The following is a 16,293-nucleotide window of genomic DNA, read 5'->3' as shown; positions in this document are numbered from 1 at the left end:
CTGAGGTGTGTCAGCCCGCACCTGCGGATCAGGAACCGGCGGAGGGCAGGACGGGAAGGCTCGGCCGGAGGGCTCCAACCGCGCACGTAATGTTCACCGAGAGGACACGCCCCACGCCGCTCCAGCCTCCCTCCGCGCTCAGGACACGCCCACCCTGGGCGAGGCCTTCCGAGACTCCGCCCCACCCCGGCCCCACCGCCCCCTGACTAAGGCCACGCCCCCTTACGTAATTGCCCGCGGACCCGGAAGCGGATGTCGGGAGCGCAGGGCCTCTAGGGTGAGTGTGGTCCTGGGCACTTCTCGCGCTCCTCGGCTCCGCCCCACCTCTTCCTTCACACCAGGGCCCGAGTCCCTGCCGACGTCACAGACCCGCTCTCGCGCCGCTGGCCTGGAGACCCCTGAGACTCGCGATGCCGGGAGCTCCGCTGCCGGGTTCGAGTCGCGTCCGTTTCCGGATCCGGGGCCATTCCGGTCCGGCCTTCCGGCCTACGGTCTCTTCACGGGGTCCCGCCCCGAACCACGCTGTGTCAGGTCTCCACTCGCAACGTGAGCTCTCGCCCTCTGCGCCCCCCGGGGCCGCCCGGGACTCCGCGCCCTCCCGCGGCCCCGCGAATCCTCAGTCCCCCGTCTTCTCCAGAAGCGGCCCGGCCCCGCCGCTCGCTCCGCAGTCACCGCCTCAGTAAGGCCCCTGAGCCCCCTTGGGGAGGGCATCGGCCCTGTCCAGTGACGCCCCGTGACCTTCTGTCCCAAGTCCTATCTGCCGGCACGGGTATCGCTCCCTCACGGGACAGTGTCCTCCTGAGCAGAGCATCTTTGCTCCATTCCATGGGTGTCGAATGGGGCGGTGAGGCCGAGACTGAACCAGGAGACGGAAGAAGTAAAGGTGAGTGAGGACTTGAAAAGTAGAATAGAGGAGGGAGGGAGGTGGGTGCAGTGGAACTGGAGAGACAAAATACCGGTAAGAAAGGAAAGTGACTGAATAAGAAGCAACGTGTGTGAAGTGAGAAAATTGCTCAGTGTGTCCTACTCTTTGCGACCCCTTGGACTGTACAGATTCTCCCATGGGTAACCTTTCTCTTCTCCAGGTGATCTTCCCAACCCAGGGATCGAACTCAGGTCTCCCGCATTGCAAGCGGATTCTTTACCAGCTGACCCACCGCGGAAGCCGTAAGAGGCATTATGGTACATGAAAACAGACAAAAAGGAGATCAGTACGGAGATAGCCAAGGACAGAATGGAGGAGGGGACTTTCACTAGCAGTAGCAGTTGAGAAAAGTAAAAGGATAGGTTCCAGATTCATTCAGTTCAGTTCAGTTCAGTCGGTCGGTCGTCTCTGACTCTTTGCGACCCCATGGACCCCAGCACGCCAGGCCTCCCTGTCCATCACGAACTCCCGGAGTTTCCTCAAACTCATGTCCATGGAGTCGGTGATGCCATCCAACCATCTCATCCTCTAAAATTTTCCAAATTACTTTAAGTGTATTGTGTCAGATTCAGATCATGAGACCTCGGTCCTTTTCTTGTCATTATTATGTACTAAAAGTATTCTCTGGTGCTTAGTAAATAATTTGTACACTATTTCGGTGTGCACTTGGTAGGGATATTAATGACTTTTGTCTTAAAAGTCAGTACTAGGTAGTTTAAACAATTGGTCCATTGTTCAACAGCATTCTTTCTTCTGTATGTGAGTTTTTAATTTATTGGTCTGTGAGCTACAGTTTTCAACTACGCATATGCTCTCTTCAAATTTCCTTTATTTTTTTGTTTGTTTGGGAAATATTGAACGATAGACTGAATGATTCTAGAACTTTGTTCTCACAGATCTCATTTGTTCATGATGAGTACGTTACTCAGAGCTATTTTCATAGCTGAACTTTTGTGTTTCCCAATGCCATTACTTAAAAGTGTTCTTAATGTTATACTTTTTATATATTCATAGAATTGTATATTTCAATATCTATTGTGGAAAATAGAAATTAAATTGTTTTAATCAAGATGATTACAACCATGAAAGACAACTTGCCCTTGCTCAGGAAAATGAAATGAGATCTGGAATCTTTAGGGGCAGGGGTGAGAATGATCCCCGACCACCCCATGCCTGTGAGGCCAGTAACGGTTCCTCTTTCCTGTTCATTTGTCTTTCCATGTGCCTCAGGACACATTCTCACGTAGTCAAAAGGCAACTGGTAGGGAAGGATCAAGATTTTTTAAACTAAGCACAGAACAGAGGTATTTCTCCAAGGAGGAGGTGGCACTTGGTTCAGGAAAGGGAACTTGGAGGAGAAAGGGGGATGTACTTTGGATGTTAGAGAGTGAAAGAGAGCCTGGGAAGCTCAGCAACAGGAGAGGAGGAGACCTCTGCCCATCCTACCTGGCGATGCTGTGCTCAGCAGGTGCTGGAAGACACTGTGAGGAGTGACTTGAAAGGGAGGGTTGTACCAACTCGCCTTCCCATGTCTGCCGTGTGATGTGTGGGCTTTACAGCATAGAGGGGCAGAGAAACTTAGCTGTTGGTGCCCATGTAGGAGTTTATTGGCCCTGTTTCGTAATAGTTCAGCAGACGCAGAGGACCATTTTTTCTAAATGTTGAATTTCTCCCCTACATGTGTGGTTGTGGCCAGAAAGGGGAGAAGTTATTTGAAGGCATGAATGGCACATTGCCAACACTGAGGACTGACTTCTGGCCTGAGCAAGACACTCAGAGGAGGGAAAAGATGAGAAGTCAGGAGTAAATCTTTATCTGGGAAAGTTCGTATTATCTGCTGGTTGATCTGCCCTCTCTTTCCTGTAATGCTGTTCTTAGGACATGCTAAAATCTGACTCTCAGGTGTCCTGCCTAAGACATTTCCTCACTCATCTATGGCCTCTCCCATCTCCAGACCAATTCTCTCTCACTGTCAGCCAGTGACATGGGACTTGGGACATGGTTCCATTCGGGGGGCCATCATGAGCAATGCTGCATGCCCAGACATTGACTAGAGGCAGGAACTGAACACCATGCAGTCAATAAGATTGCTAGTGGGGACTGCATAGGCACAAGAGGTGGAGGTAGACGAAGATGAAAGAAAATTGTGGAGAGGGGGGAAGTGTTTTACCTGGTTGTACAATGCAGCTGAAGCTTAACAACATAAATCTTTGTATTTGGCCTGTAATAAGAGACTTAGCCATGACAAATTAAGGTGGCATTTCATCCATATCATGTAGTATATTTTATTCTGTAATTGTTTAAAAACAGAATCAACCCAAAATGTCTAATAGTAAGAGGATTTTAACATTGTTCACAGCACACCTATCCCAGAGAGAAGTTGGTGTTCATGAATTTGAAAAGAATTGACTTGTCTACAGATAATGAGTGTTCCTCCTTTTTGGGTAAGTTGGGGTTTCGTTGCTGAGCCAAGAGATGGTACATTTCATTTTGTAACAGGTGTTGGCACCATGCTCCCTACACACAGTACACAGTTGCCGAGAAGTCCTCATCTCTCTGTCCCCTCGTACCTTAACCAGGATTCATTTTAAATATATGTGTATAATTGTAGATTTGGATAAAATGACAACTCTTTGTTCCTAATTTCCATTTTACTAATTACTTAAGAGACTGAGTAAAGGTTATTCTTTATAGACATGTATATATAGAATGAATTTTCCTACTTATTTTTCTAGTCTATGGTTTAGTTACATAAACACAGACACTTTGGTCTGATAATGTTGATGCAGTGAAACCAAAAGCATGACCTTTGCTTTTTTCCCCTTCATAAGGTGTCCCCTGTTTCATAGTATAAAATATTATGTTCATTTAGTCCTAATATATTGTTTAATACTGTTCATTTCAACTATTTAATTTGAACTGTTTTAAAGTTTCAAATAATTATAGGTTCAGATGTAACTTGACTAGTCTCCAGGTTTTTTTTTTCCTTTTCACAGTTATTTTGGCTATATCCTCATCCCCAATCAAAACTGAGACAAAAATCAACTTTTAGGATGCTTCTCATTTTTTATGTGAAATATCGCATTATGATTTTTCGGGGGTATACTGGATTTGCAATGTTGTTTTAGATGTACAGCAAATTGGTTCAGTTTTACATACATACATGTATATATATTCTTTTTCAGATTCTGCATATGACTTTTAAACTTGAGTTGCATCAAATTTCTGCAGTCACAGATTTTTTTGTCACCATGTCCTCTAGTCTAAGAATTTGGTTTGGCAGACTTTGTTCATGTCACATTTATGTCCTCAAAAAGTGTTAAAATTTCTTTGCATGGGTTTGCAAATTTATTTGAAGTTAGAGTCATAATGTTTTGCTGTAATACATAGAGACTAGCTTTCGTATGTTTACTTAGTTTTTAAACTATTGTTACTAAGTAGGAAACATTGATTTCAGTACATTAAGGTTGGATTTGTCCACTTTAAAAAGTATTATTAGGTGTGATAGTTAAATTGGATTCTTATATGGCTTTTTTTTTTTAGTTTGAAATCATATCTTCCAAAAATCATTACAATTTCAGCTCTTTGATACCATTTTTGAATTTCATCTTTTTTCCTCTCTTTGCTGGGTTCTGACTCAAGCACCTGCACTGATTTCTAGGATACTTCCCACTTCTATTCTGGCACAACCCAAAAAAAAACAAAGTCCTACTTAGAGACAGAAAGTAGAATGATTGTTTCCAGGCATTGGGAGGAGAGGGGAATGGGGAGTGGTTGTTTAGTGGGTGCAGAGTTTCAGTTTTACTAGATGAAGAGCATTGAAGATGGTTGCACAACACTATGAATGTATTTGACACCACTGAATTATACATGTAAAAATGACTTAAGATGATAAATAATATGTGTATGTGTTATTTTACAGTTAAAAAAATTAAACAAATTCTGTGTACAATAAAAATCAGTCCTGAAACTAGTCATTTATTCTGGAAAACCTTAAATTTTGTGGATTACAGAGTTTTTCAGTTATTAGGATAACAACTAGATCTAACTTGAAGAGACGTACACTGGATGAGCTTTTTCTTGCTTGGTAGTGAAAATGAAAGATATTTTCTTTGGATAGATGTTTACTCAGCATAAATATTTACACTAATGTAGAGTCACCACTCTTCTGTCCACAGTCTGTGAATATTGTTGTTAGATTACAGATCCTCTTACAAATAAAACTAAAGAGGAGGAAGGATTCATTTGCTGCAGATTCTCAGTGCTGTCCAGAACAACCAAAATCATAAAACACTGAAGTCTGAGAAAAGGCATGAAGTTTGCTTTTGAGGAGGAAGCAAGAACTAAAGAATACAATCTATTGTCCTTAATTTCATCTACAGGGTCTGCCTAATTTTCTGATTTTATCTTGATTGGGACCCATGTTAGATACTGTCCTTTGGATTAAAACGCTGATGAGATTATCAACAGCATTAAAAGAGAATTCATCAAAATGATCCTTTTTCTGGAAAGAGAAAGATGCTCTGAACTCTGGAGTGTTGTGGCAGTGTCCTCAGAGAATATTTGGCTTCACTGGGTTTTCCGTCTATTTGGTTCTGGTGAGTATTGGAGACCATGTTCACCAAGAGTGAAGTATTCATTTTGGTAGGAATTCAATGAAGGAATCTCTGAGGAACTGACATGCAAACAGATTGAAGGAAATAAGTATGGGGGTAGCAAGTTGTGTTTATGGATTTGAGTAGAAATGAAGGATGCTAGTGACCAGTGTGGAAGTAATAGCAATGCTAAACTGTATTTGTGATGTTCTGAGAGAGCATCTAAAATGTCAGCCCTTGGATGTCTGGTGGAGACATTGAAAAGATTAGAGACTAGGTAAAGAGTAATATTTGGGAAGAGTGGGAGATGATGTCCTGAGATATATTTCATTTCTAGTGTATGTTAGTTTGGGGGGGGAAAAGGAGGGAAGCTCAGAAATGGAATTCAAACATGAGTTTTGTCACTTTCAATTTAGAAAAAGTAATGGAAGAAATCAAAGCAACTGTGTAAATATGTGGGCATACGTGGGCAATGCACATAAATAAAGAAAGACGAAGGAGATAGGATGGAGTCTTGAGATCTTCCAACAGTATCATTTGAGAAGTCCTTGGTAAGTGATACGGAGTTAGAGTGACAAGATTACTTTGAAAACTGTAGACTAAGCTGTTAGAGAAAGTTAGGGAAAGTATGTTCCCCAAAAGAGCTTTGCTTCCCATGTGGCACAGTGGTAAAGAACCCACCTGCCAAGGCAGAAGACACAACAGATTCGGGTTCAATCCCTGGGTCAGGAAGGTGTCGTGGAGAAGGAAGTGGTAACACACTCCAATATTCTTGCCTGGAGAATCCCATGGACAGAGGAGCTTGGCAGACTTCAGTCCATGGAGTCACAAAGAGTTGGACATGACTGAGTGCACACACACATTGCAAGTAGGTGCCATTGATTCCTCCAAATGAAATAAGTACCTAAAATAATTAACCCTGTCATAAAATATATTTTTAATTCTCTTAGTTCACAACGAAGTGCAGAAGAAATCTAAAAGTTAGTGTTAGAGTGGTGATATTGCTGGAAATTCTTGGAAGAGACAGAGTGATTCAGGATGAGTGTATGAGAGGCTGAGAAAAGTAAGGCTGTTTCAAGGTACTAGAGGGCTGGACTATAGCTGGAGAAACTGCTAGTGCACAAAGTAAGAGGAATTAAACCTGAGAAGTTCGTGGTGGTTACTCAAGATGGAGACACGTGGCATGAGTCACTGATCCCTGTGATTTGGAATTAGGAGGTAACTGGACACTTCTGAATATCCTGAGTGAATTAGCATACCAAACTCAGTGGTTGTCCACATTCTACTCTAAACTGAAGATGTTTATACCTTCTTTGGGCTTCCCTGATAGCTCAGTTGGTAAAGAGTGCGCCTGTAATGCAGAAGACTCCGGTTTGATTCCTAGGTCAGGGAGGTCTGCTGGGGAAGGGCTAGGCTACTCACTCCAGTATTCTGGCCTGGAGAATTCCATGGACTGTATAGTCCATGGAGTCACAAAGAGTCGGACACAACTGAGTGACTTTCACTTCTATGCCTTCTTTACTAAGAACAATAGCCATGCCTTCTTACTTTGGATCCTGGTAGAGAAGAGCTCTACTTGTATTTCTCATGGAGCACACCGCATGTTTCTTTTGGTTGTCCTGGGAGCTACTTCCAGGTGAAGGGTTGGGGCTTCATGACAAGTGAAAATGGAGATTGCAGACAGCTAAGAGTCTCATGACTTTTTTCTTCTTCCTCAGCTCTGCTTCCTGTTGCTTGGACTGTGTATAAGTGAAAACCCAGACTACAGTTGGCAGCTGAACTAATTACAATGGAATCTCAGGTGGGTAGGAAATTACTCTTTCTACTGAAATTGGCAGTAGAAATTGTTTTCTAATCTCTATTGCCAGTCCTCGTGGTGGGGTATATGCTCAGTTTTGTCCGACTCTTTGGAACCCCATGGGCTGTAGCCCGCCAGGCTCCTCTGTCCGTGGGATTTCCCAGGCAAGAATTCTGGAGTGCGTTGCCATTTCCTTCTCCAGGGGATCCTCCTGACCCAGGGGTCCAACCCGAGTCTCCCGCATTAGCAAACGGATTCTTCACCATTGAGCCTTCTGGGAAGCCCTATTGCCAGTGTATGGACATAATTCTCCTACAGGCACACATGTTCTAAGTGCACTTGAGAGGTTGTTCAAGGATCTGAGCTTCAGTTAAGTTCCCCAGAATTCTGGAATGGTCATGTTGGGTCAAGGAATCATCAAATGGTCATTCCTACCCAACATTATAATAAGATGTTCCAGTCTTTATTAATGCCATGTATGCAAGAAGAGATAAAAGAGGTTTTCTTTTCTTTATGCAGCCCATGGCCCACTTGGCAAAAAGAAAAGATAATCATTAACCATTTTATTAACTGTGATGGGCTTAGGATTGAGGTGAATACAGACGATGGAGATGAGTAAGGAGGAAAACATTGCAACCCACCCACTGGAGAGGCAGATGTTTCCACAGATGACATTGATGAGTCCAGTGTTATAGGTGCTGAGAGAGTGCTGACTAGTGCTGAGAGAAAACAAATGATTATGCAGGAGAAGGCAATGAGGAGTCATTCACTTACATTTTTTCAAATTTAAACTTCTTAAATTTTGATAAAACATATTTGTGCTTTTCAAAATCTTCTAAAAAAGAAAACTAAATTTTCATTATTACCAATGTCCCAAGTCATAAATTTTTCCCTCTTTGTAATTTCTGCTTTTTCACATTTCATAACTGGAAACAGTGTATAGAGAGTAGTGTTTTCTTATTTTGAGCTGTGATTCAGAACGAATATAGGAGGTAGAGTACTACTTTAAGCCCTGAGGAAGTTTTCCATGAATGAAAGAGGCCAGAGCAATCAGGTAGCTTCAGATGTGCTTGAATAGAGAGACAAGACAAAGAAACAAAAGGGACTATAACAACTGATACTTGGCGGTCCCAGGATAATTGAGAAAGGGAGGCCTCAGACATAGGAAGGGTCAGGATAAGACTGTCCTTCTGTGCAGAAGTCTCAGACCTGTGGTGTGAGCTGCTGACTCACTTACCCTTTATAGCAAACACCTCAGCTTTGTAAGATGAAAGCTTGTGCCTGCTGATCCCAAGACCTGTATGACTGCTAGTCCGTTAGGCAGAATTCTGAATGTTCCTTCAATATTCTCTACCATTTCCTAAATATTAAACCTAAAAGTTATATTTAAGAAATGGCTGCTAGATAGTTAGCGCTTCACACATTAAGTCATTAGACCTTTCAGAACTCATGACAGATTGTTAAAAAACCATTTCACTGATGAAGAAACTGAGGCCATATAGAGGAATAATCTAACCACAGTCTTGTTTTAAAAGGGGCACATCATGGATACGTCATCCCTTGTAATGAGTCTTAGATTTACTTGAAATTGAATTGAAGACTGTTCAGTTTTTCAAGTGGAAATTTTATAATCATGATTTGAAAGTTGTAATTACAAATCTATTGGGAAATCTCCACAGTTTGTTAAACCACACCTTGTGTTGTCTTTTTATAATGAAGTTTTCTATATTTAGAGTGTGTGTGTCTTCGTAGGTTTATCTGAAAGTCAGAGGTTCATGTCAACAATGAGAATGATTTGATTGGATCGAAAATACTGTTTGAGACTCTGTACACTCAGTTGCTACTTCCTTAGTGCCTTATACCTGTAACTGTCCTCCCCTGGCAGAGATGGCTGTGTCTAAAACAATGTCTGTGATGTTTTAGGAATCAGTGACCTTCGAGGATATAGCTGTGGACTTCACCCAGGAAGAGTGGGCCCTCCTGGACACCTCCCAGAGAAAGCTGTTCAGAGATGTGATGCTGGAGAACATCAGTCATCTGGTCTCAGTTGGTTAGTCTGTTACTCTTTAATGATGTGTGTATGTATTCATTCAACAAAGATGGAGGAAAACTTTCCCATTTCTCACTCCAGATTCTGTTTTGACTCTTTATCATAACTCTCGCAACTACCTTATCAAAACTTTCTTTAGTTCTTATATTTTGGGGGGCTTCCCTGGTGGCTCCCCTAGTAAAGAATCCACCTGCAATGCAGGAGACCTGGATTTGATCCCTGAGTTCGGAAGATTCCCTGCAGAAGGGAAAGGCTACCCACTCCAGTATTCTGGTCTGGAGAATTCCATGGACTGTATAGTCCATGGGGTCACAAAGAGTCATATATGACTGAGTGACTTTCATTTCACTACTTATATTTAGTTTGTCAATCCCACTGCAGTGTAATCTTGCTTACACAACTTTTGAGTCTTTGTTGCTACTCAGTCTCTGATGCTCAAGCAGTGGTGGGAACTCAGTATTTTTGTATGGATAAGTAAATGTATTGATTTCTTAAAATTTATTTTACAGCAAGGACTGTGGTTTGATCAGATCACAGTGTTAAAAATAACATATATTGTTTTCCACATAGAACTTAGATTTTTCTGGTGGAAGTTGTACGTATTGGATTCTTTTTGGAATATAGTGTTAAAGCACTATGAAATGAAAATATTGCAGATTCCATAGTCCGTCTTTGAACTTGGGCATGGGCATTAGCAGTGATAGGTCTTTAATGTCTTTGGAAACAAGTTGAAGAGTTATCATTTTGCTAGACAAAGGCTGAATGTGTTGTTTTCAACATGCTCTTCTCTGTGCTGACCTTTAGCAGTTATTGTATTCTTCCTCATTAGTCTGCTCTGTACTGATGATCATGTACTGTTATGAGCATGGAACTCAAAATCCACATATCTTTCTCCTACAAACAGGTAATCAGCTTTACAAATCAGATGTGATTTCCCATTTGGAGCAAGGAGAGCAACTTTCAAGAAAAAAGTTAGGCTTCCTGCAAGGTCAGAGTCCAGGTGAGCTCCGAGAACCTGTACTTCAATAGGAGGAGGAGCCTGGTCAGTGAGTGAATAGGCCCTAAGAAATCAAGTGAAAGTTACTCAGTTGTGTCTGACTGTTTGTGGCCCCATGGACTGTAGCCTGCCAAGCTCCTCTGTCCATGGAATTCTCCAGGCAAGAATACTGGAGTGGGTAGCCGATCCCTTCTCCAGGGAATCTTCCCAACCCAGGGATAGAACCCAGGTCTCCCACAGTGCAGGCGGATTCTTTACTGTCTGAGACACCAGGGAAGCCCAAGAAAACTGTTGGGTAGCCTGTTCCTTCTCCAGGGGATCTTTCTGACCCAGGGATCGAACTGGGGTCTCCTGCATTGTGGGCTGTTTTTAAAATTTAGACAGTGTCATGGGGAAACACTTTTCAGATGTTGTCATACCTTGAAGGTATCAATTTTCTATTCACAAGGCTTTCTGCCATTGTCTTTGGCTTTACACAAAGTGAAATTTGTGTACCCACTGGAATTAATAAACATTCACAAAACGTCCCTTTTCATGGTCTTGTTCTATGAATAGGATATTCTCTTTTCTTCCCCAACATGCTGTATTCATTTTATCTTCCTCATAATTCAGTCCTGAGAATGACAGTTGTTATATGTGTTTCTTCTCTCTTTAGAGTATTCCCTAATTTAACATTCTTTCCCATTTGTGTGTCAGTATTTGAAACAGACACAAATGAGCATTGAGTCGCTTCAACATTTTACTTCCACTGATACCACTATAGTAATTTATTTTTTTCTAGTCATTTCAGATAGAGAAGATGATCTGGAAAATCAAGAAATGTTACCTATGCAGCATATCTGCAAGAAGAACACACCTCTAATTAGTGCAATGGTAAGCTTCACAAGTATAAACATGTTCCTCCAGATGAAGACCTGGGACTTGAATAAGTTGAGAATTTGGCATACATACCTGATTTAATTAAAGTTGGGATCATGGAATTCCACAGGAGAAAATTTTAGTTAGTCTGGTTTTAAGGAAGAAAAGATTAACCCATAGTCAGAACTATAGACAGTTTATAGTCTTATAAATAGACAGTTATGTAATTGTAGATTATATTCCTAAACACTTAAACATCATAACATCTTTAAAATTAAATAGGTATCTCTGCAGTTGGGACATTACAAAAGGTAAATCTAGGCTTGCAAGAGAGTAATACCTCATGTGTATGTAAATATTAAAAATATAGAAGTAATTTTAACTGGAGTCTGTCACTGAATGATTACCCTAGAATTTATATGTAGAGAACGGGAGGAATGAATAAATTGGGCAAACTTGTAACAATCTCTCATTTCATTTCAAAAAGCAGAGGTCTCACAGTCAAGAGGATCCTTTGGAATGCAACAATTTCAGAGAAAAATTTGCTGAAATCTTACCATTGACTCAGTATGTTAAACCTCAAGTGGGAAAGAAACCCATTATTAGCCAAGATGTTGGAAAAGCCATCAGTTACTTGCCTTCCTTTAATATACAGAAGCAGATTCGTTCTAGAAGTAAATCATATGAATGTCGTCAACGAAGGAATGCCTTTATTCAAAGTCCTGCCCATAGACAACACAGTAATACTCAGACTGGAGAGAAAGCATTTGAATGTCATGTATGTAGGAAAGCTTTCTGTAAAAGTTCTAACCTTAGACGACATGAGATGATTCACACTGGAGTGAAACCACATGGATGTCATCTTTGTGGAAAATCCTTCACTCATTGTTCTGACCTTAGAAAACATGAAAGAGTTCACACTGGAGAGAAACTATATGGATGTCATCTGTGTGGCAAAGCCTTCAGTAAAAGTTATAATCTTAGGCGACATGAGGTGATTCACACCAGAGAGAAACCAAATGAATGTCATCTGTGTGGGAAAGCATTTGCTCATTGTTCTGACCTTAGAAAACATGAGAGAACTCACTTTGGGGAGAAACCATATGGATGCCACCTGTGTGGGAAGACTTTCAGTAAAACTTCTTACCTCAGACAACATGAGAGAACTCACAACGGAGAGAAACCATATGGATGTCATCTATGTGGGAAGGCCTTCACTCATTGTTCTCACCTTAGAAAACATGAGAGAACTCACACTGGAGAGAAGCCATATGAATGCCATCTATGTGGGAAAGCCTTCACTGAGTCTTCTGTCCTTAGACGACATGAGAGAACTCACACTGGAGAGAAGCCATATGAATGTCACCTGTGTTGGAAAGCCTTCACTGATTCTTCTGTCCTTAAGCGACATGAAAGAACTCACACTGGAGAGAAACCATATGAATGTCACCTATGTGGGAAAGCCTTCAATCACTCTTCTGTCCTTAGACGACACGAAAGAACTCACACGGGTGAGAAACCATATGAATGCAATATATGTGGTAAAGCCTTCAATAGGAGTTATAACTTTAGATTGCATAAGAGAATTCACACTGGAGAGAAACCATATAAATGTTACCTATGTGGAAAAGCCTTCAGTAAATATTTTAACCTCAGACAACACGAGAGAACTCATGCTGTAAAGTTAATAAATGAAGATTCACCACCCATACCTTCAAAGTATAAACACTCTTGAGGACTCACACAGTGAAGAAATACTGTGTTTATTTTCAATGTATAAAAGCCTTTATTCATCCTTATTAATTAACTAATGTTAATTCACAGTAGATGGAATCCATATGTATGTCAACTGTGTAACAAAACCTTTAGCAGTGGGCTCATGGGAGAACAAACTGTAAATGGAATGAATGTGGAGGAATCTTCATCCTCAGCTGTAACTGTTAAGCAGATAAATCACATGTCAGAGAAATTCCAATAATATAACTAGTGTAGAAATACCTTCAGTTATAAGTTATCCTTTAAATAAGTAAACCACAGAGGAGAGAAACTCTAGACCTGTAATTACTGTGCACGTGTCTAACTTAGCACCACTCTTGGCATGCATCTGAAGATTCAGTGTCAGGTAACTGGTAGTGGAAACAAACTAGAACATGAAGAAGATGGAAGGCATTTGGAGTATCCCCTTCTGGATTGCCTGACATACATACACTGATTCATGTGATGACAAAAGTGCTGCCCCTCATAGTGATGCATGAAACACCCAGAAAGCAGGGGGAGCAGAAGCAGCCATGGTCCCCTGATCTTGCCCATATTGCCCTGTCAACACCCATGAATCCACAAATCCCCAACTGGGAGTGAGACCCAGGAGTCCCAGCCCCTACCATACGTGAACACAGGAGGCTCAGAGAGGGGAAGGTGGAGCTTCCTTCCACCAGGGTAACAAGAAGGCCTGGGCCTTGGTACCCATTTGAACTTGACTAGTACCCATGTTTCACAGGTGGCAAAACGGAGAACACAGATGTTTGTAATTAATTTATCCCATGTTTTTCTGGGATATACATATGGACTCGAAGGGATGGAAAACATACTCCACATAAATGGAAGTAATAAGAGCAGAGGTAGCCATGTTTACACCAGACAGGGACTAATTCAAAACTGAGTTCATCAAGAGGATATGTAACATTTGTAAATATGTCATACAATATAACACCCAGACTAAAGTGCAGAAAATACCTTATAGTGATCAAATAGAGGAAGCATTCCAAAATAAAGGGAGATAAGATGAAGGAAAGATTTCTATTTTATTTTATTGTATAAAAAATATAACAAATGAGTCAGAGTGCACATGTGTTCATGTATGTCTGTATGTGTGTGTGCACAATAAAACTACAGAATATAAAACTGTGAAGTTACATGAAAAAATTGGTCAATTGTATTATACACGTACATGTCAAATAAAATGCATTAATTTTATTCAGTCATCAGTGACATGGAGAGAAGAAAACCATATTCATCTTTGCACATGCATAAAAAGTAATGTAGTGTAAAGTCCCGTTTACCCCACCTCCTGGTTGTGGGTGAGAATAGTTTTAGGCAGGGGGTAGCTTACCGATCAATGGACATGAACTTGGGCCAACTCCAGGAGATGGTGAAGGGACAGAAACCTGGCATGCTGCAGTCCTTGGGGTCCCAAGAAGTCTTGACACAACTTGGCGACTAACAATAAATCTTGCCAAACTATCAAAATATGAATACACCCTAATTTGAATCAGCAAACGAACTCCAACTTGCCCAAAGCAGAGGAAAACTTGGACATCTGCAGATAAATCCTTCTGCTTGGAAATGGCCACTAAGAATTCCTTATGAATCCAGGAACATCAAGGCTTCCTTTGGATGGATGTAGTGTGAGCAATTTAAGACATTGAGATTGATTGACTTTTTAAAAAGCAATTAGGAAATGAAACCCACCCCATCATGTGTATAAAATGCAGTCTTAATTTTCACTGTTACCGGTTTCTGAATCCTGCACTTAATAACAAGTAGGTTATCTGTGCAGTTTCTTTAATACGTTATCCATAAAGAATTGATGGCACATCTATATGAGACCCTGCTGTGCTGTCTCATTAAAACTACAATGCATGTTCTCCTAAACCTGTTCGTGTCTGAATCTCAAGTCCTGCCCAGGTTTACCCCCTATATGGAGCCAGTTCACAAGTCACAGAAAGATTGAGTGTATCTTGAGATGGAAGAGGGCTCAGGGAAGGCCATGAGTGACTGAGCAGATGTGTTAGGCAAGATGCAGGAGAGAGATTAGCAGGCTCTGGGGGAAAAGGACACTAGGAAGAGAACACACCAACCAACAGAGAAAATGCTTCAGAAGCACTCCTGACTCCTGCTCTTCTCATCTGAGCTCTTCAAGGCAAGATCAATCTTAACTGGTCACTCTTGGGAATTGAAAATACATCTTTCAATATACTTCTTTCTTGTGACACAATCATATACATAAGGACAGATTCACCGTGTGGGTGTGACGGTCATCTGCTGTCCAGTAAAACACTGGGAACTCAAGGTCTATAAGCATGGAACACACAGATTGATTTTTCTGTCCTTCAGAATTTTCCTTTGCTATTGAAACCCACATGTTGCTTGGCAGCAGTGGGTATGAGGGAGGGACTGACCTACCATGAAATAGAGACACTGAAGATGCTTCTAGTCCCTGATGAACAGCATATCCAGGAAAGGATGGGCAAAAATTTTCATTTGCCCTAATTCTCCCACCCAATCCTAGCTCCTTAGTCGTCTACAGCGTTTTTTTCTTTCTCCAAGCCCAGTTCACATAGTCATGTGGCCCCTCCAAATGGGAAAGGTAGTTTTGTTCTATGCTTAGTTTTAGAAGTCTTGGTCCAGATGACACCCACACTGAGCATGTGCCTTGAAGCAGCTGAGACATATTATAGATAAAAGCAATTCATCCTCAGGCAGCACCCTTTAATAACTAAATGGCATCTCCCTTTGCAGGCACACTGTAAGTGAGAGTGCTCTTTCATAAGTGAGTAGGAGGATCAGGGAGAACCCAGACCTGGGGTCAGAACCTGAATCCACACCCTGGGCATCTCTCTCACAGTGAAATTTTGCTAGTTTGGACTCTTCCTCTGAGGTCACGTTTGCAGGACAGAGAAACATTGGTACTTCACGGGAAGTTGTCATGGCGAATTATGGTTACTGTGCCACCAGACAATTGTTTGTTTTGTAAATAAAGACCTTCCCTTCTGGACAGGCCAAGCTCTGCCTGCACATCTGCAGTGGTGATGTCACCGAGCCTCCGCTGTGAGCAAGCCCCTGCTATGGACGCTCTGCTCACTCTCTCTCTGACCGTCCTGGCCCCGCTCTCCTCGGGCACGCTGACCTCCCAGCTCCTCATTAGCTGTCTGCCTGACTTATTGGGCTCCTGTTGTTGCCACATAATTAAACCATGATTTCCTTTTCCACTTCCATCTGTTTAAACTTGCTCCCCCACATCTCTGAGCTGTGGGTCAGAGCAAGCTTGGACTGGCAAACAGGGCTCCTGGG

At 41.8% G+C, this 16,293-nt stretch overlaps 1 protein-coding gene across 14 annotated transcripts; it reads left to right on the top strand.

Annotated features, from left to right (window-relative positions):
* Positions 1–241: 241 nt before the first annotated feature.
* On the top strand, positions 242–14,836 carry ZNF596 (zinc finger protein 596). Of its 14 annotated transcripts, none has more exons than XM_065942588.1 (10): positions 242–883; positions 1,086–1,167; positions 3,285–3,369; positions 5,308–5,523; positions 5,937–6,071; positions 7,239–7,321; positions 9,242–9,368; positions 10,273–10,368; positions 11,147–11,238; positions 11,711–14,836. In XM_065942588.1, the coding sequence occupies exons 6-10, from the start codon at positions 7,310–7,312 to the stop codon at positions 12,956–12,958; spliced, it is 1,575 nt and encodes a 524-aa protein (XP_065798660.1). In that variant the 5' UTR covers positions 242–883; positions 1,086–1,167; positions 3,285–3,369; positions 5,308–5,523; positions 5,937–6,071; positions 7,239–7,309; the 3' UTR covers positions 12,959–14,836. The 14 variants fall into 14 exon arrangements, with proteins under 14 accessions (XP_065798660.1, XP_065798658.1, XP_065798669.1 ...); XM_065942586.1 differs by having other exon boundaries at positions 1,086–1,182; positions 5,354–5,523; XM_065942597.1 differs by having other exon boundaries at positions 1,086–1,182; positions 11,714–14,836.
* Positions 14,837–16,293: the final 1,457 nt, after the last annotated feature.

Source organism: Muntiacus reevesi, chromosome 8 (assembly GCF_963930625.1).
Source record: "Muntiacus reevesi chromosome 8, mMunRee1.1, whole genome shotgun sequence".
NCBI lineage: Eukaryota > Metazoa > Chordata > Mammalia > Artiodactyla > Cervidae > Muntiacus > Muntiacus reevesi.
Note: the sequence above shows the minus strand (reverse complement) of the source record. Positions and strands in the feature narration are given on the sequence as shown.